This window comes from Centrocercus urophasianus, unplaced genomic scaffold (genome assembly GCF_019232065.1).
Source record: "Centrocercus urophasianus isolate 14NV4802_14NV808 unplaced genomic scaffold, USGS_Curo_1.0 seq_27, whole genome shotgun sequence".
NCBI classification, from domain to species: domain Eukaryota; kingdom Metazoa; phylum Chordata; class Aves; order Galliformes; family Phasianidae; genus Centrocercus; species Centrocercus urophasianus.
Window position 1 is genome coordinate 7,299,571 of NW_024884833.1, and position 27,168 is coordinate 7,326,738.

A 27,168-nucleotide genomic window follows, 5' to 3' on the forward strand; every position below is an offset into this window, starting at 1 on the left:
TGAGCTGAAGCTCTGTAATGAACACAGATAAGAGGAGTCCAACTCTCCACCCGCAGTGGGAGGAATTCAGTGCTTCTGAGTGAGTCTTTACCCTCTGACATGCACAGGGTAACCCCTCTGAACTCACTCACACTCCCTCTTCTGGGGCTTTTTAAGGTTTGATAATGCAACGATTGTATCCTAATTTGGAAGCAGTTCTGATGAGACGGGCACAATCTGTAATCCCATTCACTTCTGGAATACAGCCATGCCTTTGAAATGGTGATGAGACAGACTGACCATGCCGTTTTTACTGCCACGTAGTAATAACTATTTTATGACCTGTTCTAATTGGATTCATGCATCCAAACAGCTAGTGCCATTGCTGAAGAGGGACAAGTCACACGTACAAAGCTACATAACTTTTTCCTAAAGTATATCCAACATTTGCCTATTCTGTGGCTCTGTAGATCCTAAGGAAGTTGTAAATGAACCAAAGGTGCAGAACTGATATTTAGATGCACAGTCATGCTGGCACTTGTCACCAGTGGCAGCAAAAATGTACTAAACCACCCTCAGTATGTGAGGTGTGAATGCTCTCTTCTGGCCAAGAGGGAAGGCAGCTCACGGTGCCTGCTCCTGAAGCACAAATTCAAGTTGTAGCAGAACAGAGGGCAGAGACTTCTTTATTATCATACTGGCAAGCAGTGGAATTCTTGGCATACTTTCTTTTACATCATCTAATGGGGCTGTAACCCTGAAAATACTCCAGTAGTTGCAGCTCTGCAGTCTGTTGCATGTGGTGGTGGGATCGGATGTCAGGGCAATACAGCAGGACTCAGTGTGGCAGCTGATTTCAGATCATAGAAACCTCTTTCTGTGGCAGGATCTGTTAATGCATGTTACTCATACTGGAGCTTATTCAACTGTCTTGAGTGCCACAGGAGTGAAGGAAATATAGCAAACTGCAGGAGATGTTTTAAAGGATATTAGTAGATGTTAATTAGCCACACTAAGGCACAGATTTCCCAATAGCTGTGAAGAAAATGAAATAAAATCCTGTATTTCAGTTTGGAACTGATTTTATAGGCTTGTGACTCATCTGTTGCTAGGTAAACAAAAGTGATCTCAGCAGAAGCAATACATTGTTTGTGTCGTTTCTCCATACATCTGTCTAATATATTTGCAGTTTTAAACAATAACATCTCGTTATAGATCTCTTGCCACCCTCTCCTGGTGAGTGTAATTTTGAAAAAGATGAGTGTGTGTTTACCCAGAAGAAGAGAGGTCGTGGGAGCTGGCAGAGAAAGAGGGGTCCAACTCCCACCTCCTACACTGGACCAAAAGGGGACCACACTACTGGGGTAGGTGAGTTAAGCTTCACACTGAACTTTCTGAACAGAGATTAAGGATTAATCAAAATGCTTTGGGATGGTAACTTAGAAAACAGGAAGTTTTTGCTTCTTTATTCACAACAGTTATTGATCAAATGGAGTAAACAGGTTTCACTAGGACCCTCCAGAGAATGCGATGTTTAATCTGCATGCCAAGTGGAGAATTCAGTCTTCATGTCCTAAAGTAGCCTTTCCTTTGGGAGAAAAAAGCACACGGTGGCTTTCCTGGAGCTGTCTTCCAACCCTTAGCTTATGTGAATATTCCCAATAGCAAAAATGCAAACAAGTAGGTAAACCTCAGTTCTTCTGCATGAGTACCTTCTTAGTTGAACTTAGAAGAAAACATGGGTAATACAGCAGCAGTCCCACAGGCCCTTTATCTTAAAAATCTGTTCCATCACTCCACTTCACTCTTTGTACTGTGCCATTTTACGTAAGAAGGACTTAAGTGAATGAGGCCCCCATCACCATGAATGAGCTCACAGGAAACTACATCCAAATTGCCCCTGCAACTGTCATACCCAGTGACCTTTGCAAATTATGAATTGCATTTCTGTGTTGGGCACTTGTGTTCCTGCAGAAGATGACCTCAGCAATGCTTCCACTAGCTCTGGTGTGAGATGAAGCTGCCTAAGACTTGTGAACTTCAAATCTTTATGTGTGTTTCAGAAGACTCAGAGTGCCTAGGATTTGCCCTTATCCACAAGGGAAAGTATTCATTCAACAAGGAACAAAGGCAGTGGCAGACAGGCTGACTCTCTCGCTGTGGCTATCAGCCTGGTCTGCTAAAAATTTTAGCTGGGCTATTTGAGAGGTTGACCTGTTCAAAATGCTACCAAGAACTACTATTACTCTGTCAGCTGTGACAGAGTGTAAATCACATCCAGCATAGTTATTTCAACTGTGCATCTGAAATCTTGCTCTGCGCAAGCTTAATTGAATATAATCTGGAAAACAGTTGTTTCCAGTTAATTAAATAAGAGTTTTACCTTATTTGTGATCTCTTCATGTAAAAACATGACTTTGTGTTTATTCAGCAAAATATCCCTTTCCTACCTCCTAGCAAAATCTCTATAGCTGCACCCTCAGCAGAGTATGGACATCAGCTGCAGAGACAGATTTGTGATGTCTGGGGCTGTACAGCCTAAGTCCTGCATGTGGAATTCAGAATGCAGATGGGAATGTTTCATTTAGTATTGAAATTTCAGAGTGCCAAGAAGTTATTTATAAATGACTTCACTGTCAGTTACAAACAGTGAAGATTCTAAGTAGAAAAATTTGTAACTTCATAGATAAGTTTTAAAGCTTGAAATTCCTCTTACATTTTCTAAAATAAAAATGAGAAGCTTAACTTAGAAACCGGAGCACATTCTGACCAGCTCTATTGGCTAAGTGATGCAAATGAAAAATGTAGTCTAAATATGAAACAAGAACTTTTTCCTAATAATGATGCCTTAGTGCTGTGGAATGATTTTCAGAAGGGAATCTTGAAATTCTTGTCACTTTTCCAGTGCAATATTTAAAAACTGTCATATTTAGGAATTGAACTAATTTTCTTTAAGTCATTGTTACCTACACCGTCCAGCTTTTCTGCATCAAGTAGGTATGTAATAACAATCCTCAAAGTAAGTGAGGATTTTTCTACTAGTTTCTGAACTTTATTTGAGATGGTTTTTTTGAAATGTGGGTGACAATCCTGGAGAGAGGCCATGTCTGTGCCACCTGCAGTCTCTTCTGCATAATATAAGCTGAAAGGAATAAACCACACTAAAAATATTGACACACAAATTGTTTTCGTAGGCAACTGAAACTCAGTTCTGTAAAGTGATTCAACATTCACGTTTGCTTTTTTTTTTTTTTTCTTTTCCCTGGGGATATTCCCTAGGCAATGCCATTTTTCCCCTTTCAAATACTCAATATTTTAGTTCTCCTGTTTCCAAAGTCAATATTCTTAAATGAGCAACACATTAGAAGAGTTGCTTGCAGAAGGAAAACAATGTGTTTCTTAGTTTCTAAGCCTGAAACTGACTTCAGACCCATTTCCAGTTTATATGGTTTACTAAGCATAGTGAGATTGGAGTCTGATAGTTTGTATTCTTGGTGAAGCAAGAGAATCTTTTAAGCTTGGCCTGTGACAGGAAAACATGTTTACAGCAACATAAACATTTATTCCTTGTATCATGCATTTGCAGTGAAATACGTGGATTCAAATTCACAAAAAAAGAGCTAATATAGTCTTTCAAACAGTTTATAACATGACTCAGGCCTTAGAACTAAGGCAAGATACTCCAGTATGTTGTAGTATGAGCTGTAGGTTTTGATTTTTATCTCAGATATTTCTCGAGCATAGTTAGTATCAAAATTCGTGGAGCCACTTGCACTGTTTGGAATAAAAACCCTAGGGAGTTCTCCAGCACACCACAGCAAATGGGCTTTTCTTTACAGATCTGCAGCTGCAGATACTCATCTTTTTCACCCTTTCTCTCTAGTGCTGCAGACCACCAAACTACAGCGCTGCCTAGAGGATGACTTCAGCATGGGTTTGTTTAGGTAACAGGGCTTTCAAGATCCTGAGACAGATCTATCGGCTGCTCTTGCTGCTCTCAGTCTTCCCCCTGCTTCACTGGTCCTCACGATTCTCCTTCCTCCTGGGGTCTATCTCGACTCCTGCACTTGTAGTAGCAGAAGGACAGTTTCCTCTCCAGCATGACCAATAGGAAGCAGTGGGGCTGTAGGAAGGGTTGCTGCAAAATCTGGATTCAGCACCTGCTGGTGGGGTGCACTTCTCACAGCACAAAACGGCTGCCATGCGCAGCAGGTGGGATGAGGGGATGTTTTTCAGACTTATCATACACCTCAGCCTGGACCCTTCCTTAGTTGGAAATCACTACATGATGGATCTCAGAGAAGCAGGGGGAATAAATTGTCTGCCAGCAATTAATGACTAATTTTTCCAAAGATCATAATTTGTGATGATATCGCACTCTTTTGTGGATTCTAGGTAATCCACTTTTACTCACTCACGTCTTTGCATCTTGATCACAGAAGGAAAATATTATTGATGTCATATGTGATTTAAAAGAGGTACTTCAGTTCATCTGCCTGGTTAATAGCATGGGCTCCTACACGTAGCCTAAGCAAGCATATTCCTGGTTTCAGAACGAACATGGTTTGTTTTCTTATTCTGCATTGCTTTCTGATGTGATATATTTCATTGGTTGTGTTTTCTTTAGTGTTCTTATATTAGCATTCACAAGCATTTTCATTACTGCAGAACAAAACAATTACAGTATTGCAAATACTGCAATTCACGAGTACAGCTAATAGTTTATCATATAGTTTTCCTTCTCAAAAGTTTCAGTCATGGGTTTTTGTGTAATGAACTAGTGAACGGGTTGAGAGAATGTATTGTTCTTTATTAATATTTGATTGTATGTCTTTTTAAGGATACTACATGTATATAGAGGCATCCAACATGGTCTATGGACAGAGAGCATACCTAATTTCAAGATCACTAAGAGGGACCTCTGGAAAACAATGCTTGACATTTTTCTATCACATGTATGGAGCTGGGACCGGATTATTAAGTGTTTATCTAAAAAGAGAAGGTGATGATGAAGAGATTCCTTTGTGGAGGAGGACAGGGGAGCAAAGCATCTCGTGGCTAAGGGCAGTGATAGAATATGAAAGTGATAGAAACTACCAGGTAAGGAAAAAAAAAAAAGGAAGGTAAAGCTGAGCTATGCTATATAGTTATGCTATATAGAATCCAGGTTTTGAGTTGTATAAAATAAATGTAGACATCGTTGAATGAATGGACATCTGAATAAGCTGAATTAATGCATAATTTTGGGATAGCAAACAGGAGAACAGAACAGAACAAACCTATGAAAATCACTTGATCTAACTCTGTGACCAAGTCAGGGCTAACCAAAAGTTAAGGGATGTTACTGTCCACATTATCCAAATGCCTCTTGAAGTGGCGTGGGGTTTCAGCTACCTCTCTGGGAAGCCTGGTCCTAGAGTTAAATGAAGTGTTAATTAATTCATTAACTTAGAGTTACTTTCTAAAATTATTTAAGTGTATTTTTCCATCACTTCTTCTCAGTAGTGGTAGATTGTATGTAGGTGACTTGTGCAATTTTTTTTCCTTCCACCGTCTAAAACCTTGTCTAAATTTGATACTGTCACTAAGCTGTGATAAACAGGCTACGTCTTTCAGGGTGGCACCAAAGACAAGGAATGATGCAAAGAGAAAGCTGAACTGATACTGTCTGAAATAGCACTGGGCTGAGGACTACTAGTCTTTCACTAAAATCATAGTTTAGCTTCATCAGGAATGATGAATCACAACAGAATGTTTTCTTCTATTTTTTCTTCTTTTTCTCTCTCTTGTCTTTGATTTGAGTAACACATGACAATACATTTCAGCTGAAAAGGAAAATAGGCACATTACATCACTGGAGCAGATTTATCACTGTTTCAAAATAAAGAAGTGTCCTACCGAACTGTGAGAACAAATCTGTTCCCCTCAGCATAGTACATATTCAAAGTCTGTGACCAAGGAAGTTAGTCCAGTAATGGAGTATGGAGGTGTTCTTCCAAGAATCAGGCTTTCAGGACACACTAGATCCCTGAACAGACTGCATGGTTTTTGGGGGGAGAAGTTGTTCTTTCAGTCCTTCCTTCTAGGTAGGGTATCCCTGAAAAGCTATGTCTTATCTTTACAGATTATTTTTGAAGCAATCCGTGGGGTGTCGATGAGAAGTGACACAGCTATTGATGATATTCTGTTCCAAGCAGGACCCTGTTTAGGTAAGTTTAAGCTCGCTTTTCTTAGGAGACATCTAGCAAGTCACACAGTGTTTTTTGTACTTAGTCAATATGTCTTTCCTTAAAGCCCCTCTGGATGGATCTGCATTTATGTTGCTGTTCATGTAGAATGTTTGCTAATGTGTGAAACCATTCTTCAGAATTTGGTCTCTTAGAAATTTTGTAGCACATTCAAAAACCTGTATGGCAGTTCCATTTAAGTCCAACACAGTAATTATATTCTCTTTTATATATTAAAAAATACTAGCACTTATAGTACTTCCCCCTTTTTGTATTCTAGAAGTGGAAGAAATTCAATTTTCATCAGGCTATCCAGACAGCTTAAATGAAATTGAGTATTAAATACAGTCTGCTGGAAGAAGCGGAATGCATAGAAAGCTTTTATGTGAGAAACTGCACAGCGGCCTGTATTAAAATGTGCTTTAAGTGAAGACTGGACTCATTTGGATAATCATCCAAGTGTAGGAGAAACTCAGAGCACTCGTGTTCCTCGCCTTTGCAATGAAATTATTGACTCAGGGCTTCTTAGACTGTTTTTTAATTTTAATTTTTTTCTCTTTTGCATGAGGTTATCAATTACTATATAGAGGCTTCCCATTTTGCACAGATCATTCAACACAGTATTTTAGTGCTTTTTTTTTTTTTTTTTTTTTGGTGTGTAAATCTTTCTGGTGTATAGGTAAAAAGAGGAAAGCAAAGGTGCACAATTAAAATCTAATATTGTGTTATCTTAAATCTGCATTCAGTGAATGTTTTGTGTTGGGTACAGAATGGCTTTATGTTAAGGAAATAATAAATACTTTAAGAGAATAAAGAAAATACTATTAGATACTACTAATATCCTACAGGCTAAGTGCAATTATTCATAAGACAATTCTCTCTGGGAAACTCTTTAACACTTTGCTGGTAATTTTTGTGTTTTTGTATTCTTTTACCATAAGAAATGTATTTGTCATTCTTAGCAATAAGAAGCTCACTTCTCATGTTTCAGTATAAATCAGTGTAACCTACTGCCAAATAAAACAGTTTGTACACTCACAAAGAATGTACTCACACTTTACCCAACTACAGTACCTTGCAATTGCATTGATAAGATATTGAATTCACACAATCTGTTAATTTTGAAGACTTTTTTTTTATATTTGTGTTTGAAGTTTTGTTTTGAAAACATTAAAACTTCCTAATAAAATATAACTTTGAAAAAGTCTGCTTTAGGCTTTAGTTATTGGAGCAATGAAGAACAACAGAACTTGATATAATACCTGCATTTATTGCTGTGAATGTGAAAAAATGAAGAGCATGGGTTGTGTAACATGGAAAGTGGTTTGATCTACTACAGGAAGTTCCTGTACTGACCCATAGAAACGATTCTAACATACTAGATGTTTCTGCAAGATAGGCACCCTGAAGAATGGAAATAGCCTTTGATCCTTTCAGAACAGAGGATGTGGCATTTCTAATTGGCTTTAAGTATCAACAGGACCTTGGGCATGCTGGACCAGGTTCCTATTTTAGATACCCTCCACCCAAAGCCTGTTACATGGAAAGGTACAGAGTGCATTTAGGAAAAAAAACATAAACTAGCCTGTTAGCCTTTTCATTCTGATGACACACATATGCAAAATTGTTCATTAAAATACATTTGGTAATAACATGCATATTTGCTTATTGATTGACATAAGTTGACACGGTTTATTTCCCAGAGACTGAGAAACACACCAAAGAAGTGACATTTTAGCTGCCTGTCGTAGCTACCCCCAGTCCTGTGGACAGCTGGTTACGAACCACGATTCCTGCAATTATGTTATGCAAATGAAACCAAGCAAAATCAGTGGACTGTTTCCTAAAGTTCACGTGGCTTTACAGTTGTTCTATAAAGGTATTGTTTTGGTATCATCAATCATTCAGATCAAATTATTTATTTTAAAAAAGTGAAAGTGAAGTCATTAAATTCACCACGTTTGATGATTCTCCGTACTTCTCACTTCTCTATAAAAGAAAATGAAGCAGAAGATGTAACTGTGTCAGCCCTGCCTCTAACAGCTTCATTTAGCTATGCTTCCTTCCAACAAAGTGATCATTTTCAGACTGATACAGATGAGAACATAAGCAAATTATTCTTCTCACAGTGGTTATCTAGGAACCTCACTGGTACAACTATTTTGAAGATATCAGTGAGGATAATATTCATCCCACAACATTTCTGCTTCTGCGGGATTTAAAGAATGGAGGGAGAATTTGAAAAATTGCTTTAAATCACTATCAGTCCAAGGGCTGTAAGAAATCTGAAAAACAGGGAAGATGTACTCTGATTTCTCTACTGGCAAGCTTCAGTTTTATGGTGATGTAAAAACACCCCATTAATTCTGCCCAATTACAAAACTCGCCATGCACCTGAATTCTTCCCTGGATCCATTTTTGTGTACTGTCTGTTGCTCTCTCGCTGCAGCAGTAACTGTACAGGGAGCACAGAAGGGCAAAGACCAATTCTGAGACTGTTCCGCATTCAGCCTACTCACTGTCTGAACATTTCTTCAAGAGCAACTGGAGAACTTGCAAGTAATTGCTTTGAGTTGTGGTACAATCTGTAGAATGGCTATGAAAACTTCAAAAGCTGCTAAAGCACCCAGACACTAGAAAGCTTGTGTTTGATTGCTGCAATTGCAGAGTTGTGCTGCAGTGGAACTGAACTTGTCTTTTAAGCAGAGGAAAAGGTCTTTTAATACCCTCTTGCATAATAGTCTTTTACATTCTTTAAATGTTTTCCATTAGTTAACATTTTGTCATTATCCTTACTACTTTTTAAAAAACAATACCAAAATCTGGTCCCAGTTGCATCAGTGGAAGTACAGAAAAAACAACAGAAAATATTACTGTTATTCCAGGTTTATTCAATGTAAATCAAACTCTATTCTGGATGAATATTGTGTCACATCAAAGTAAATCTAATGTAAACTCAAGTTTACAATCATGAGGCTTCAATAAGACAGCACAAACTCCTAAATTCGTGGCATTAATCTGGATCTTAATGGAGCTCAGGAGTGAGTGTGAGTACATGCTCAGGACACCCACTTCTCCAAAAGGACTACCATGTAAGGTAAAACCACAAAGACAGCATGCTTTTCTGGTAGCGTGATACATGAGTAAAAAAATTTGTCTCATCCCACTCAGTGGGTTGTGAGGAAGGTGAATCTTTGGAATTCTCCAAATAGGGCACTCCCTGGTTGGCAGGAGTTAAAAGATAGACAGAGTTGTGTAAATACTCAGAGGAACAACACAAAACAATTTTGCAGCTTTCAAAACGCAATTGATCAACTACCTTGAGGCAAAACTAGGTAACTTGTAACAACAAAACCATTATGGATGAGGGGCACTCTGGAACAGGTGTTATTTCCTAGTCAACTACTTAAAGGCCCATTTAGGCAACAGCTACTAAATAAACAAGTGAAAAGGGATCAGAAAGAAAAAGAGGGTAAGAGGAGAATGAAAGAGATTTTTCACCACGTCCCCAGGTCCCATGTTATCTAGAATTGGGTCTTGATCTCTGGGTCAACCAATGACAGCAGAACATGTGTTCTCAGCTTTATATAGTGCTGTTGTTCAGTGACTGCCTGTGAGGTGGCAACTACCTTGCATCTGCATAGCTAGGAGTTCCAGAAGATTTGAGAGTTTTCAGCAAGGGTCTCTGGTGTTTGTGCACCTTCTCCTCAGTAAGTGACCATAAAAGGATATGGGTAAAACATTTCACTGCCCTGCCTCAGCAGGACCTGGTCCACCTCCCCTATCTTCTCTCTGGAACTGAAGTTGTTGAGTCAAGTTCCTCAGTGGTCTCTTACATCACCTGGTGGCTTAACCATGAGTAACAAAGAAAATGGTCTAAAGTTCATTTGCAGGAATGGTGATATTAACAAACTGAAGGAGTGAAGAGAGAAGGGACAGAAGAAAGCAGCCGAGTAATCATACATCTAACAATAGCTATGCCAACTATCAACTATCACAAGCCCAATTAACAAGGCTAGCCTGATTTGTGCCAATCATTTTTCCCACTACATCAGTCCCAGAGATTGTAAAATGTTGGAGAACCAGGATCTGAGTGAGAGTCTATCAAGCCAGTCTATTGGTTGGAAAGCTTGGAACAGTTCATAAGTCTTATCAGCAATTTCTTTCATCTTTGTATGAGCTACAAGTGGTGGCATTATGGATAGTGATAAAACATTCTTCTTCGGTTAAGTTTAACATGCAGCATGAGCCCTGCTCCCTAAGTAACATATCAAGTCCACCTCATTTTGTGATGACGTTTTTGATACTTGTTGCACTTGTGAGTTTAGTTCTCCAAAAACGTATCTAGTTTAGTTTGACAAGACTTGTCAGGTCATGTTTTCTAAGACTAATGGATGCGAGATTCCCTGTCAGCTTTGTATACTGCCCACCTAGGTCATTTGGATGGGTTCTTGGACTGTTGATGAATCTGTTTCCAATGTGCAGTATAATTCAACCCTGCATGTTGCTCCAATGTTAAATACGAATAAAATATTCAGTTCGAACATTCCCAAGCCAATCCAAATTGTGCTATACAGATATACTGATTTGGCAAGTCCATGTATTGTTAACAGTCTACAATATGAATTCATTTATTTTTGATTCTGTGGAGAGAGGTGGACCTTCAAGACAAGAACACTGTGTGTGGAATGCTCCACAATATCACAGAATCACAGAATTGCAGTGGGTGGAACAGACTTCTAGAGATAACTGCTAATGTAGGTTCCCTGCAGTGGGTTGCACAAGTAAGCATCCAGGAGGGTGTTGAATACCTCTGAAGAAGGAGACACCACAACCTCTCTGGGCAGCCTGTTCCAGTACTCCATCACTCTATCCGTAAAGAAGTTCTTCATGATTGTATGGAACTTCCTGCGTTCCAGGTTCTGCTGACTGCCCCTTGTTCTATTGCTGCACGCCACTGAAAATCATACAAACATTATTTCATCTAAGACGTCATTGTTAGTGTTGTTACACAGAGAATCTAAATTTCTGAAGCCATAAGAAAGGCAACCCCAACATATACACGTATCTCCTATCGAAACTTGTATACTTTTCAACAACCATGGCATTCCTTGACCAGTACTACAGTTAATGACACCAAAAAAGGTCAGAAACATAACAAAAAGGTTCTCATCCCTCAAATAACAGACTGAGGAAGGGATATACACAGATCACTGTAGTTCAAAATGCTCACAAATCCCTGATTTAGTTCCCATGCAAAGTTTAGGGCATCAGTGTCTGCACTCCCTCTGGCCCATGAGGAGTGACCGTACCCAAGTACATCCCTGCCCATACCCACAACAGTCTGCAAATATTACTGCAACAAGAATACACAATATTAGTGAGAGGCATTTCCAGAGCTTCTGCATAAGGGGACATTCAATGTTCTGTCCCTAAAAAAGGAAAGAAAACAGAAAACTCAGTCCTCACAGACCTAGTTAAGAGGAAGAAATTATCCAGAGCATATGTGGCTATCCAAGGAAAATGGTTCGGAATGGCTTTAAGTACTAAGGAGACTTGTTCCACCAGCAGCTTGACCAAAACTGTTTGCCCTGGATAATGGGATATTGTGATAATGTGACCTGACTTCTGTTTTGATTGGAGAAGCAAGGGTGTCTTGGGGTAGAAGACATTTAGTTGTGGGCACCTGCTCATTCCCCACCTATTGCTCACTCTGGTCACCAATTCCCTAAGGCATTCTAACCAACCTACATTGTGTTGTTTTAACAAATCTTGTAATATGTCCTTGGTTCTCTATGCTATCCATGTGCTTGGGGTAGCTGGGAGTATGGAATGCCCACACAACTCTCTCCAGCCTCCCAGCAAAGGCCACTCCCCACTGCAGAGAACAGAGGCCAAATCCAGATGGCCCCTGGGATCAAACACTTGTCTCAGGGAGCAGGCCCACACACAGCTGGCATGATCAGCAAGCTGTGGGATGCCTGGCTTGCTGGAAATTTGTCTATACCGATTTGCATCCCAGTGTATATTATATTCATGCTCAAAATATCCTCCCTGACAGGGAGAATGCTACCATGGCACAGTGGTGCAAGGGACAAAAGTGGTATTTATCTGCATTATGGTGAAGTTAACAATCATTGACTGATGACGTTCAATTCCACAAATGATTCCAAGCAGAATTGCTTGGAGATGGTACAAGGTACTTATCTCCCTAAAATTTACCCAAATCATAGTGAGTATAAAACCTCTAGACAAAATCAGGGAAGGCAATGCATATCCCTTGTTTCTTGTGATTCCAGATATGTATGTATATAGTATGATTCCAGATATCAATTCCCAAGCTAGATAAATCACAATGAAACCCTCCTCTGAAACTGAATACAATTTCTTTGCATCTTTCAAGCTATGAGAATAGAAACGTGCTGGGCTGGTAGGTCCCTCCGGTCCTTTCTGCTACACATGCATTGTCAAGCCATGAACTCCAAAACCCCATTTATGAGTGAAGGATAAGTGGTGTCAATTGGTCTCAAAACTTGATATACTCCTGCCTCAGAAATTAATAACCTTTGAGCTTCTTCATGGACCAGAGTCCATTTACACACTGATCTTTTTTGAGTCAAATCATACAATGGATGCGCATGTTGCAGTTTCTTCTTTGTCACTGGCAAGCTTATCCACTCTGAAGTGTTCAGGTTTTTGGGTGGAATACACACAATTCCCTCTTTCCATCAAATACATAGGAATCTGGCCCCTGAATATGGAGGATTGTACCTTTCCTTGGGGAATTTGCAATGCTATGCGTTCTAAGTGTGAGTGGCAAAATCCTAGAGGTAAGCAAAACAATCACTGTCTGTTTCTCCGAGAGGAACCATAAAAACATATCTTTGATTTCAGTAGTGGACTGAAGATGAAATGAAATGAAAGACTTCATTTATTCCTTCCAGCTCTTACAAGCATCCATACTCTCCAGACCCTTAAAAATGGTCCATGTCAAACTCAGGGAAAAAGGGATCGATTTACCAGGCTGGAACACATTAAACTCTTGGCTCTAAGTGTTACCTCATGAATTCAACTCTACCTGCTCTAACTGCAAGCTTGCAATTTAACTGATTTAATTGAGAATTTTTATCATGCAAAATATTACCAAAAATTGATCAGTTACCAGTTTAAGTAAGAAATACACCAGTGTTAAAAATATACAATTTTATCCTTTTGCACTTTTATTAAATAGAATTAAAAAGCTATTAATTACTTCACTAATAATACACACACATTTTCATTATCCTTCCACACACAGATATTACTAGCATGCACTGCTGTGCTTTCATCTTGGACATGGATCTGAAAGAAAGTCCAATGTTTGCTGAAGATAATTCACTCCTTAGCGGCTCCCAACTCAACTCCCTGCCTTCTCTCCCCGGCTCCTTCCCCTGTATTCTATATAACTTTCTCACTGCCATTCTACTTTCTCTCCACCTCTTCTTTGAAGGAAACAAACCGTATTAACAAAGTTTTTCCTCATTGGTCCCATTTTGGCTACATTCACTCATACAGAGCATCTTGAAGAGAAGGCTGTGAGGAGTTCTGATAGCGGCCTTCAGTATCTAAAGGGGGCCTATAAGAAAGAAGAGGGCAGACACTTTAGCAGGGTCTGCTGTGATAGGACAAGGGGAATCAATTTCAAACTAAAAGAGGGGAGAATTGGATTGGATATTAAGAAGTTGGTTTTTTTATGAGACTGGTGGGCACTGGAACAGGAAGCCCCTACCCGGAGACACTCATGGTCAGGCAGGCATCCTGACAGAGATGTAGATATCCCTGTTTGTTACAGAGCAGTTAGACTAGATGGGCTTTTAGGATTCTTTCAAGCTCAAATGATTCTATAGGTCTGTATCTTAACAGATGCAGCCTCAGCATTTGTAGAGCACTATAGATGAGCCTGAGCCAAAGGTGGCCTCACAGCACCTATACGCTAATCCTCCCAGCAGATCCTCGTTCATCGTGCTGACACGTTGCTTCCACGTAAACTTTCTGTCAAACCGCTGCAGCCAGGGGCTGGCTCCCGGTGCCACAGCAGCATCTTGCCATCTCCGGCCTCCAGCAGTGCTCCACAGCCCTGTGGAAAGAGGCACACGGACAGGGCAAGGAGCGTCGGAGCGCTGCTGGCAACCCTCGGTGCAGGCGTCGTTAATTTCACAGAACTGCAGGCCTCCACCTCTGCGTAGCCTTCCTCAACACAGCAGTATCACGTCTAAGAGAAATATTTTCCCAGTTATTTTATTAAATTCAAAAAGAACAAAAGCGATCGCACCAAGGTAGGTACCGAGAGAACGAGAAGATCCCTCTCCCCGTCTCTCAGAGGCTGCCGCCGGGACCGGCCTGCAGCTGCCACCTGGCGGCTCGACCGTGGGCAGCACCCTCCCACCGCCCGGCGCTGCTTTCTCCTACGACACTCGGCAGCGGCAGGCGGCGACACGAGGCGAGCCCGCAGCCGGCAAGGCGAGCCCGTGATTCGCGGATTCCGTACGGCCGCTTCGGCTTGGCCGACCCCCCGGGGCGGCAGCAGGAACATGACGTCGCGCCGGCTGGGAGGCGCGATCAAGCGAGGCGGGAAGAGCACACTTCCCTCCGGTCCGCCCGCGACTCGCTGCTGTCTACGCGCGCCCGCACTGCCTTCCCGCCTTCCCGCCCTCCCTCCAGCCGCGCCCCCTCCTTTGTCGAAAGGGAGCGCAATGCCTCCCCTCGGACCGGCTCTCTTATTCCTCCAGCGAATGGATACCAGCCTGGTGAGGTGCAGACCAATCGGAAGCCTCACCGCAGCAGAGTCTACCAATGAACGATCCCCTCAAAGTGCGTGTGTCCCGCCCACTTACCGCTCCAGCCAATGGGAGTGCGGTGCGGGGCACCCGCTCGCGGAGGGTGGGTGGGTGGGTGGGAGGAAGATGGCGGTGCAGGCGCGGCTGCGGGTGGAGGGCTCCCAGCTCCGCCTCTGTGACACTCATCGTGCTGGGAAGCCGCGCTTCGTGGAGGGCTCCATCGTCAGGATCTACATGGAGAACTTCCTGTGAGTCCGCGAGCGGTCGGCGGGGCTTTCTTCTCGGAAGCCGGCGCCGGCGCTGCTGGTGCGTTGGGGACGAAGGTCGGCGGCCGACGCGGGGCGATGTTCGCCGAGGAACGTTTGTGGGGCGGGCCGGGCTGCGGGCCGGGAGAGCCGGGCGCTGGCAGCCTCCCCCGGCTAACGGAGGGTGCTGCGGTGCCCGCGCTCGAGGTGGGCCGGTTGGGGGAAGGGGCTGCGCAACGTCGGTGCGCCGGGGGAGGAGGGCCCGCGCGTGCGGCGGGCTGCCCGTCGCTCTCGACGCGGTGCCGTTTCCGCGGCCCTGCGTTCCGCCGGGGCGTGCCGGCCGTACCTGGTTGCTTGTTCCTCTCGTCCCGCTCGATGCCTGCGTCCTTTTTCCCGCTCTGTTAGGCGGCTGTGGAGCCGCGGAGGGAAGAGGAGCGCAGAACGGGGCCGGGCAGTAGGGGCTGGGCTTGAGAACTTAGAATTCTAGGGCTTAGAATAAAGCGTCCGTGGCGCTGACAGTTGCACGTGGTTCTCTGAGTTCTGCGTGCTGGGAATACGGCTCTATTTGGAGCTGGCTACCGGGAAAGCTTTCAGTTCCGTTTCTTATGGCTGGTGTCCTTTTCAGCCTTGAGAAGAATTTTGTTCAGCATAGATCGTGGGTCACAGTACATAACGGCTGGTGGAGCCTAAAACGTCTTCAAGTCTTAGGGCAAAGGATTTGAGAATGCTGTTTTCCAGAAGTACAGCACGGCATATTGAAGTACATCACTGTCGTATTGTTGAGACTCCTGTTCCTTTCTTGGTGATAGCACCTTGTTTCCTCTTTGTCTGGTGCAGGCTGTGAACAGGACTACGAATGCTAGAGCTCGTCGATATAGGATGATCATTACTGATCAGACTGGCTTGCCTTGAAGTTGTGTGCTTGTAAGAAATGGAAGCTACTGGATAATGTCCAGCCTATGGGGTGGAGTATCACAGAACCCGATGGCTTCTTGCAGAACTGAAAAGCCATGATGCATATCACAGAATTGTAGGGGTTGGAAGGGACCTCCAGAGATCATCGAGTCCAATCCCCTGCCAAAGCAGGTTCCCTACAGCAGGTCGCACAGGTAGGCATCCAGGCAGGTCTGGAACATCTCCAGAGAAGGAGACTCCACCACCTCCCTGGGCAGCCTGTTCCAGTGCTCCGTCACCTCACTGTCAAGAAGTTCTTGCGCACATTTGTGCGGAACTTCCTATGCTGTAGTTTCCGGCCGTTTCCCCTTGTCCTTCTCCATTCACCACTGGAAAGAGTCTGGCCTCACCATTCTGCCCCCCACACCTTAGATACTTATAGACCTGGATCAGGTCCCCTCTCAGTCTTCTTTTCTCAAGGCTGAACAGACCCAGTTCACTCAGCCTTACCTCATAGGAGAGATGCTCCAGGCCCTTCACCATCTTTGTGGCCTCTGCTGGACTCTCTCCAAGAGATCCCTGTCCTTTTTGTACTGAGGAGCCCAGAACTGGACGCAGTACTCCAGATGAGGCCGCACCAGGGCAGAGTAGAGGGTGAGGATCACCTCCCTCGACCTGCTGGCCACGCTCTTTTTAATGCACCCCAAGATGCCATTGGCCCTCTTGGCCACAAGGGCACACTGCTGGCTCATGGCCAACCTATCATCCACCAGGACACCCAGGTCCCTCTCTGCAGAGCTCCCCTCCAGCAGCTCATCCCCCAACCTGTACTGGTGCATGCAATTATTCCTCCCCAGATGCAAGACTCTGCACTTGCTTTTGTTAAACCTCATCCGGTTTTTTTCTGCTCAGCTCTCCAGCCTGTCCAGGTCTTGCTGAATGGCAGCACGGCCTTCAGGCATGTCAGCCAATCCTCCCAACTTCGTATCATCAGCAAACTTGCTGAGGGTGGCCACTATCCCCTCATCAAGGTCACTGATGAAGATGTTGAACAAGACCGAACCCAGCACAGACACTGGGGGACACCGCTGGTTACAGGTCTCCAGCCAAACTCTGCACCACCAACGGCGACCCTCTGTGCTCTGCCAGTCAGCCAGTTCTCAACCCACCTCACTGTCCACTCATCTGTTCCACACTTCATAGAATCATAGAATCACAAGGTTGGAAACAACCTATAAGATCATCCAGTCCAACCATCTCCTCATCACCATTGCCACCACTAGCACTAAACCATACCACGCAGCACGTCATCCAGACGCCTCTTGAACACTGCCAGGGACGGCGACTCCACCACCTCCCTGGGCAGCCATTCCAGTGCCTGACCACTCTCAGAGAGAAGAAGTTCTTCCTTATGTCCAACCTAAACCTCCTCTGATACAACTTGCGGCCATTGCCCTGTGTCCTGCTCGTTGCCTGGGAGAAGAGGCCAAATCCCTCTTCACCACAACCTCCCTTGAGGAAGTTGTAGAGTGCAATGAGGTCTCCCCTGAGCCTCCTCTTCTCCACACTGAACAATCCCAGCTCCCTCAGCCGTTCCTCTAAGACTTGTGCTCCAGACCCCTCACCAGTTTCATTGCCCTTCTCTGGACATGCTCCAGGACCTCAACATCTTTCCTGTAGTGAGGAGCCCAAAACTGAACACAGTACTCAAGGTGCGGCCTCACCAGTGCTGAGTAGAGGTGGATGATCACCTCCCTGCTCCTGCTGGCCACACTGTTTCTAATGCATGCCAGGATGCCGTTGGCCCTCTTGGCCACCTGGGCACACTGTCGGCTCATGTTCAGCTGAGCATCAACCAACACCCCCAGGTCCTTCTCTTCTTCACACTCATCAAGCCACTCACCCCATAGCCTATAACGCTGCATGGGGTTGTTGTGCCCAAAGTGCAGAACTCGACACTTGGTCTTGTTAAACCTCATCCCATTCACCTTAGCCCAGTGGTTCAGCCTGCCTAAATCCCTTCCTCAGCTTTGTTATAAGGATGTAGTGGGGGACAGTATCAAATGCCTTGCTGAAATCAAGGTAGACTACATCCACTGCTCTCCCCCCATCCACCCAGCCAGAGACAACATCATAGAAGGCTACCAGGTTGGTTAAGCACGACCTCCCCCTGGTGAACCCGTGCTGACTACTCCTGATAACCTACTTTTCTTCCAGTTGTCTGGAGATGACATCCAGCACAAGCTGTTCCATCACCTTTCCAGGGACAACTTTATTGTACAACTTAGCTTTAATCTGCTTCTGTGACTGCAGTGAGAGGCAACTGAGTGGATAATATCAAGTCCTAGTAAAGTTAATAGGAGTTGTCACTTTTTTGGGCTAGATTTCATTCCTTTATAAACATCTGTTCTGAAGGAAGTTGTTGTAAGTGCTCCAACAGGTAAAAATTTGTTCTACTGTGTTCAGTGGAGTGTCGGTTTTCACTCTGGGGTTTATTTACAAAGTAACATTTGAACAATGAATCTATCTGATACAATAATGATCTGTCATATTTAGTGTAATCAAAATGGTTTTGAGCAAGTAATTTTTTTTTTAAATGGCATATTGTTTATGAAGAAAATATTGTGTTTTCCAGAACATATGACATTTGTGAAGTACATCCAGGACCCAACTTGAACATGATTATAGGCGCTAATGGAACAGGGAAGTCAAGCATTGTTTGTGCCATCTGTCTGGGACTGGCTGGAAAACCTTCTTTCTTAGGACGGGCTGAAAAGGTGACTATGAACATTTTTAATTTTCATGTTTAATGTGAACTTGTATGGAAACTGCTGAATCAAGGCCTGAACCTCTGATTGATCACCTGAGGTGAGCAATGAGTCAGCCACAGGAGCACAGGTGAAGGCAACTCACCTGTGCTGCTGGAAGGAGTGGAGCCTGGCTCCACCTCTCCTAGATCCCTCTTAAGAGCTGACTGCCAGTGAGGAAGGATCTCTTTCTGGAGATCCCTCCTTTGGGATTTTATAGTGAGGTTTTATAGTGAGCCCAGGACAAGGGTAAGCCCTCTAGCTATTCTTTTTTGGTGTAATAACCTGCTTAGCCAAACTCTGTCATATATTTCTTAATTATAACATATGTATATTCATTGATTATACAGCTCTTCATTAAGAGTGTTGTCCAGCAGGGAGGGGAAAGGAATGAATGAACTGTTTTCTTTGATATGTTCTGGTTTTGTAAAAAAAATATAAGGTGTTGAAGCTGTAGAATAACTTGGGCCAGAAACAAGGCTGTTACCAAAATGGTTGCCCTATTTATTGCTGATTGATTTGTCAAAATTAAAAAATGGAAAATACCTGAATTGTAATGCAACCTGAATAAAGAAAATGTCATATCTGAAGATAACTCACTTCTGATTTCCACAGTGTTGCAGAGTGTCACCCATAGAAATAAGATTTTCTTGATATGTGTAAAGGTGTTTTATAAAGACTTGGAGCTGTTAATCTGGATGACTTTCAGTTTCGCTATTATTATTTTAATTTAGGATTCATCATATTTGCTTCCTCGAGATTATATGGTGACTTTAGAATAGAAAATTTATTTATTTATTGTCAGTTTTTTTTTTCTTGGCTTTTTTTTTTTTCTTCCTCTTGCTTTCTGGGCTGTTTCAGTTAAATGAAATATATTTCAGTAGTTCTTTGGAGCACTCAATCTGGTTACGTAAATGTTTGTGCATATTACAGCTCTATCTCAATCTAAGGTAAATAAGGAAATTACCTACATGGCAGCACTGTGTTGCTGCTTTTATGATTATATACTTTTATACTATTAGTATTAACACGTGCCACTGCCTTTGAGTTTTGTTGCCTTTGTTTACTGAACTTGTTAATCTCTGTGGATCTGCTAGCTGTAATTTGTTCAGTTCTGAAGATTGAAATTGATCAAAAATACAAGTTCTAGTGCTGTTATTTTATGAAAGAGGAAATTAATAGCATCTTCCTTTATTTTTAGCTAATACACAGCCAGAAGAATAGTAAGGTTTTCAATAATATATACCATTATAGCAAGCCTATAGTACAAATGCATATTTTGGTAAGAGATTACATTTTAAAGCAGTGTTATTTTGCAATAATAATTTCTGTAATTCATTTTCTAGGTTGGTCTCTTTGTAAAGCAGGGGTGTTTGAAAGGTCTAGTGGAAATTGAACTGTAAGTAGTAAAATTATATTTCCTCATGCATTTTTAATTAGTTTATTTTGTCATGCACTTTCTTACGTAGCTGTGGAAAAAAGATCATGTACAGAGACCTTCCTCTAAGCTGTAGCTGATGGCTTCTTTTTTCTTTTTCCCCTTCAACGTTTTAAGCTTTAAAACATATAACTCAACAAATGACAGTGACGGTTGGTCTAAATTTTGCCTTCTGAACCATTTTGCCTTGTCTTTGTGCACAAAGAATATGTAGAAAAAGATTGATGTATATATAATGTGTTGAGTTTTTGATGGTATGGAGGGCAGAATTGATTCAGTCAGTACTACTGTCATGATATAGTGGTTGGAAGTGACTTAAAAAGGAAGAAGAATGAATGTGGTATAAATTCTAAAACTAGTATTCTGCCTTCACTTGTACTGCTGATGCTGACCTGAGGGATTCTTCTGTGTTCTTACTGGAAATATTATGTACTGAAACAAAACAATGAAAAAACTAGATCTAACTAATTCCTGGCAATGCAGTCTTCTGAGTAAGCTTACACAAAATAGAGCAACTAAAACATAATTCGGAGTTAGTCGTGAAATTAGGTCAGTTACTCATGTTTACTGGCAAACAAGTCATAGAAGGCATGCTGCCTGTATTAGTGGTGAACTAAATGTGAACAAAGAGAACCTATCCTAACAGTTCCTCATTGGCTGCTTTGTGGTAGAGATTAACTTGAAACAGCAACAGCAATGTGGTTTTTGTTTGTTTTTTTTTCGCAATCCTTGGAATGTTTGTCTGCACTGGGTGTAGAGCTACTCAACTGATTCCAATCCATAGTTAATTTGTGTAAAAATTGGCTGCCCTGACTAAATGGAATGAAATGTGAATTGTGTTAAGAGAAAAAGACGAGCTGGAACAGGTCTTTGGAAAAAAAAAATCCTTTGACTTTTTTGCTCACAGGAGTTGTCAAGTTGGTCATTCTTTGAAGATGTTGTGATGGGTCTGGATTTAGAATAACTTTCTGTAAGACACTGTGTCTTTTCCAGCATAGATACTAGATTGTTGTGTTGTTTGAAAGTCTGAAGAGAAATGTGTAGTATGTTAAGATGTAATGCTATTGCAGTGGTTCAGACTTTGTCTAGTTGGTAGGAAGTAGTTAAAGAGAATGACTAGAGTAGACGAACAGTCACAGATTTGCAGCATTGAAAGAGTCCTTAGGAAATCTGGTTCCCCGCAATAGGTCTGACTGGTAGGCATTGAGATGTGTCTTGAATACCTATGGGGAAGGAAACTCCACAACCTCGCTGCAAGACCAGATCCAGTGTTCCATTCCCCCTTACTGTAAAGAAGTTCTGCATGTTTGTATGGGACTTCCTATGTTCAAGCTTTAGGCCTTTCTTCCATGTCCTATTGCTACACACCACTGAGAAGAGCCTGATTTCATCCAGTTGCCTCACTGCTGCTTCATGGTCAACCTGTCATCCACCAGGGCCCCCAGATCCTTTTCCACAAAGCTCATCTCCAGCAGGTCATCCCCTAACTCGTACCGATGCATGCAGTTATTTCTCCCAAGGTACAAAACTCTACACTTGTTCTTGTTAAACCTCGTCAGATTCCTCCCTGCCCAACTTTCCAGTTTGTCCAGGTCTTGTTGAATGCTAGCACTGCCTTTCGGTGCTCCTGCTTCTCCCAGAGCATCATCAGCAAACTTGCTGAGATTGGTCTCTATACCCCTTCATCCAGGTCGCTGATGAAAATGTTGAACAAGACTGGACCTAGCACCGACCTACTAATTAGAAGCCTCCAATTAGACTATCCACCACTTCAACCCTCTGAGCTCAGTCAGCCACTTCTTAATCTGTCTCGCTGTCTACTCATCCATCCCATACGTTTTAAGTTTCATAACAGGGATGTTGTGGGAGATGGTGTTAGAATCACAGAATGGCCAGGATTGGAAGGGACCTCAAGGATCATAAATCTCCAATTCCCTGCCACATGAAGGGCTACCAGCCTCCATATTTAATACTAGACCAGGCTGCCCAGGGCCCCATCCAGTCTGGCCTTGAACATCTCCAGGGACGGGACATCCACAGTCTCTCTGGGCAGCCTGTTCCAGAACCTCACCACTTTCATAGTAAAGAACTTCCCTCTGACATCCAACCTCAGTCTTCCCTCCCTCAACTTCAAACCATTTCCCCTTGTCCTGCAGTTATCCACCATTTCAAGAGTTTGGTTCCCCTCTTGTTTGTAGGCTCCCTTTAGGTATTGAAAGGCTGCAATGAGGTCACCCCGCAGCCTTCTTTTCTCCAGGCTGACCAAGCCCAGCTCCCTCAGCCTGTCTTCATAGGAGAAGTGCTCCAGTCCCCTGATCATCTTCGTGGCTCTCCTCTGGACCCTCTCCAACAGCTCCCTGTCTTTCTTGTACGGGGGGTCCAGACCTGGACACAGTTCTCCAAATGGGGCCTCACAAGAGCAGAGTAGAGGGGGACAATCACCTCCTTGTCTCTGCTGGCCACCCCTCTTTTGATGGAGCCCAGGATACCATTTGCTTTCTGAGCTGCAAGAGCACACTGCTGGCTCATGTTAAATTTTTCATCCATCAGGACCCCCAGGTCCTTCTCTGCAGGGCTGCTCTCAAGCACCGCTCCTTCCAGTCTGTATGGATGCCTAGGATTCCTCTGGCCCAAGTGCAAAACTCTGCACTTTGCTGTGTTGAACCTCATCAGGTTCACCCAGGCCCACCTTTCCAGCCTCTCGAGGTCCCTCTGAATGCCATCCCTTCCTTCCTTCCACTGTGTCAACTGCACCACTCAGCTTGGTGTCCTCAGCAAACTTGCTGAGGGTGCACTTGATTCCACCATCGATGTCATTGATAAAGATATTAAAGAGCACCGGTCCCAGGACAGACCTTGGGGGCTGCTGCTCATTACCAGCCTCCACCTGGACATAGAGCCATTGATGACCACCCTCTGTCTGCAGCCTTTCAACCAGTTTCTTATCCATCTAGTGGTCCACCTATCAAGTCCGCATTCCTCCAATTTGGAGATGAGGATGTGGTGGGGGACCATGTCAAAGGCCTTGCTCAAGTCCAGGTAAATGATATTGGTCAACTTTCTCTTGTCCACTGATGCCATCACTCCATCAGAGAAGGCCACCAGATTGGTCAGGCATGACCTTCCCCTGGTGAAGCCGTGCTGGTGGTCTTGGATCACACGCTCATTCCTCACGTGACCAAGCATTTCATCCAGGATGATCTGTTCCATGATCTTCCCAGGAGGGCCTAGCTGAAGTCATGGTGCTCAACATCCACTGCTCTCTCCCCATCTACCCAGCCAGTGATTACATCGTAGAAGGCTACCAAATTGGTTGAGCATGATTTCCCCTTGGTGGATTCATGTTGATGATGACTTCTGATAACCTTCTTCTCTCCTGGTTGTGTGAAGAGGTTGTTCAGAACAAGTTGTTCCATCACCTTTTCAGGGATGGAGGTGAGGCTGACTGGCCTGTAGTTCCCTAGATCTCCTTACAGAATTTTGAAAACTGGAGTGACGTTAAATCCTGTGGTCTTGAGGAACTCCCCTTCTCCAAGATCTTCCAAACGTGATAGAGATCGGTTCAGCAGCTATCTCTGCCTGCTCCCTTAGCACACATGGGTGCATCTGACAGGAGATCATAGATTTGTGTACATTGATTTTGGCTAGATGCTCTCTGACCATCTCCTCACCAACTCTAGAGAAGCCTTCCATTTCCTAGACTTTCTCTCTGACCTCTGGGGTCTGGAAGTCCCGTGGGGCGGTCTTCGCAGTAAAGACAAGCAAAGCAGGCATGCCGTATCTCCACCTTTTCAGTGTCCCCTGTTGCCAGGGCACCCACGTCATTTAGTAGGGCACCCATGTTTTCCCTAGTCTTCCTTTTACTATTGATGTACTTAAAAACAGACAAAAAAAAAAAAATAAGCCACAACCTTTCTTGCCGTCCTTTACCTCCTTTGCAGGGTTTAAGTCCTGGTGGGCTTTAGCCTTCGTTGTTGCATTCTTAAGGTCCTGACAGCGTTCATGTATTCTTCCCAAGTGGACAGGCCCTCTTTCCACATATTGTGGACCTGCTTTCCTTTTTGTTTACCCGTGAGCTCGTTGCTCATCCGTGCTCATCCTTCCTGCTGTCTTTCCTTGATTTCTTATTTTTAGGGTTGCACCAAAGTGGAGCTTGGAAGGAGTGGTGCTTAAGTGTTAAGGATCTCTCACAGGTCCCTTCTAATGTCTGTGGGGCATCAGGCTGGGTAGGATACCTCCAAGTACATCTTTGAAGAGGTCAGAGTCAGCTCTCCTGAAGTCCAGGGTAGCAGTCCTGCTTTCTGCTTGACTTGACAAGGTCTTCAACTCCACTGGCTCATAATTGCTGCATGCCAAGCTACCCCAAGCCTTCACATCTGCAGCATCCCTTCTTTGGTAGTAAAAACAAGGTCAAGAATCACACCTCTCCTCATCTGCTCCACCACCAACTGCATCAGAAAGTTATCTTCAGCACATTGCAGGAACTTCCTGATTGTGTGCCTGGCTGTGTTGCTTATCCAGCAAATATTAGGGTATTTAAAGGCCTCACCATCTTCCTCCTGGTTTGGTGGCCTGTAGTACACACTCGCAGCCATGTTACCTATTTTATCTTGCCCTTTAATTTTTACTCAGAAGCTTAACACTTGTTTGTTATTTACCCTGAGGTGAATTTGTGAACACGAATTTTAAAATTTGAGTTGTAAATATTAGATATAGTCTTTGAATTGTAACTGAAATCAAGAGCCTTTGCAAAAAACTTTTTGTTTGATAAAAGGAAGGAGCATGGATCTGTAGATCTTTTGAAGAAGATGGGTAGATTAAAATGTGGAGATAGGTGACTGTGGGGAAATATTCATGTAGTCCTCCACAAGTAGGTTCCTGTTGTTACAGCACTTACTCCACTTGCTGAATTACTCACTTCTACTGTCATCTCTATTCTTAAACTTTCTAAAAGTCCAAAATGTTATGAGCCTATGTTCTTTGTTTTTAACAGTGTGTGTTCTAAACAGACTAGACAATTTCCAAACTGAAGTGCTGACCAAGATTTTGAGAGTATGACTGTCTCATTGCTTATTTGTTTCTACTGTTAACCTGACTAAATTTCTGAAGTGTTGAAGTGCAGAACTAAATGGGCAGTTGGTGCATCATTGGTGCAAAGAACTGCAATTCTTTGAAAGCGAAAAATGAAAACATACTGCTGTTTTCATTCAGTATGATGCAGTCTTTGTTTCCAGCTGGAATGCATATGCATAGTTTACTGATGGAATTCTGTACATGAATTGTTCTTGCCCTAAGAACTTAGTGGTTTTATTTCTCCTGTGTGCCAATTTTAATGCTTACTATTTCAAATAAAATTGTGTTTCTATAAACCATTCCATATGTAATAGTTTTTAAATATATATATATATTGAATTTAAGTACATTAATCAGGAATAATTTATATAAATAACTACCTCTGAGCTGACATTTGGATATATTTGTGATATTTTTGGAGTAGCACCAGAGGTACACTGGGATTAATTCATCATTAAAGTGTTGGATATCATCTGAAACAAAACCTTCTGTAACTGCTGAGTTACTAAATATTCAAGTAATCATAGAAATTCTTAATGTGCTTTTGCATTTTGTAAGCTTTGTGTACTCTCAGAAATCTAAATTTTTTTTTTTTTTTTTTTTTTTTTACTAATCAGGTTTAAGGTACCTGAGAATATCATTATCACACGTGAGATTCAAGTAATGACCAACACATCAACGTGGCATATCAACAAGAAACTAACAACCCTGAAAACAGTAGAGGAGCAGGTTGCAGCATTAAATATCCAGGTGGACAATTTGTGCCAATTTCTTCCTCAGGTATGAAATATTTTGAAGTACGGAGGATGCATGATGTGTTATATTTTCAGAGAGCTTTGTAGCTTCTTATTTCTTCATCTTACAGCAATTTCAGCAATTTAATAAGACCATTCAAAAGGTGAGTGGGGGGAGGTACAAATACTAGTATTTGTGGTGTTGAAAGAAGGAAGAGGCTATGTGACCTGTAAAGCTTACTAACTGGACTGTCTTTACATGCTGTGAGACCTAAGGAAAAGTAGCTGATATTTTTTTTTTTTCCCTTCTATTTTTGTGTGTGTAACAATGCTAGTTGTTGCCTCTTTGTCCTCTCACTACTACTGCAGAGGTGTTCTTAAACACATCAGCAAAGCTGTAGTGAAAGTGTTGTAAGATGTTGAGGTCTAGCACTGTCTTTGTGCCCTTATCTGCATGATTCCTTCAGTCATAGAATCACAGAATGGTTTGGGTTGGAAGGGACCTCAAGGATCATTAAGGTTCAACCCCCCTGCCATTTGCAGGACTGCCAACCTCCGTATCTACAACTAGATCAGCCTGCCTGGGGCTCCATCCAGCCTGGCCCTGAACACCTCCAGGGATGGGGCATCCACAGTCCTGCATCCCTGACTTATCCTGTCAATCTCTGCATGTGTTTTTTCTCTCTTTGTAACTAGTCACTTCCTCAGAACTGGATTCTGTATTGGTAAATGAAGGCAAAAAGTTGTCTGGTTTTCTTTCTCCAAAATCCAGAAAGCAGCCTTGTTAAGTGATCTTGCAGTTGCAAGAGAAATTGCTAATAGCCTTTTTTTTTACTTCTGTGGCTCAACAGTTTCTTGGGCATAGGGTAGGTCTTAAGGATATTCAGAATCAGTGTTTGTAAGAGTAAAATTTTCCTGACGGGAAATGTCTTCTCTCTTAGGAGCTTGCACACTG

General features: G+C 42.8%; 2 protein-coding genes across 3 annotated transcripts in view; both read left to right on the forward strand.

Annotated features, from left to right (window-relative positions):
* Positions 1 to 7,410, forward strand: part of MAMDC2 (MAM domain containing 2) — a 64,541-nt gene extending 57,131 nt beyond the window's left edge. The window contains exons 11-14 of the mRNA XM_042826735.1: positions 1,195 to 1,347; positions 4,820 to 5,079; positions 6,104 to 6,188; positions 6,487 to 7,410. Of these exons, the coding sequence (XP_042682669.1) occupies positions 1,195 to 1,347; positions 4,820 to 5,079; positions 6,104 to 6,188; positions 6,487 to 6,548 (560 nt within the window). The 3' untranslated portion in view covers positions 6,549 to 7,410. The remainder of the gene's footprint in view (positions 1 to 1,194; positions 1,348 to 4,819; positions 5,080 to 6,103; positions 6,189 to 6,486) is intronic.
* Positions 7,411 to 15,148: 7,738 nt separating this feature from the next.
* SMC5 (structural maintenance of chromosomes 5) overlaps positions 15,149 to 27,168 on the forward strand; it is a 61,487-nt gene continuing 49,467 nt past the window's right edge. Inside the window, exons 1-4 of one of the 2 annotated variants that reach the window (XM_042826782.1) lie at positions 15,149 to 15,270; positions 18,797 to 18,938; positions 20,315 to 20,367; positions 26,097 to 26,259. In XM_042826782.1, coding sequence (XP_042682716.1) covers positions 15,149 to 15,270; positions 18,797 to 18,938; positions 20,315 to 20,367; positions 26,097 to 26,259 — 480 coding nt within the window. Of the gene's footprint in view, positions 15,329 to 18,796; positions 18,939 to 20,314; positions 20,368 to 26,096; positions 26,260 to 27,168 lie in introns of both variants that reach the window. The other variant, XM_042826783.1, reaches the window with a different exon arrangement.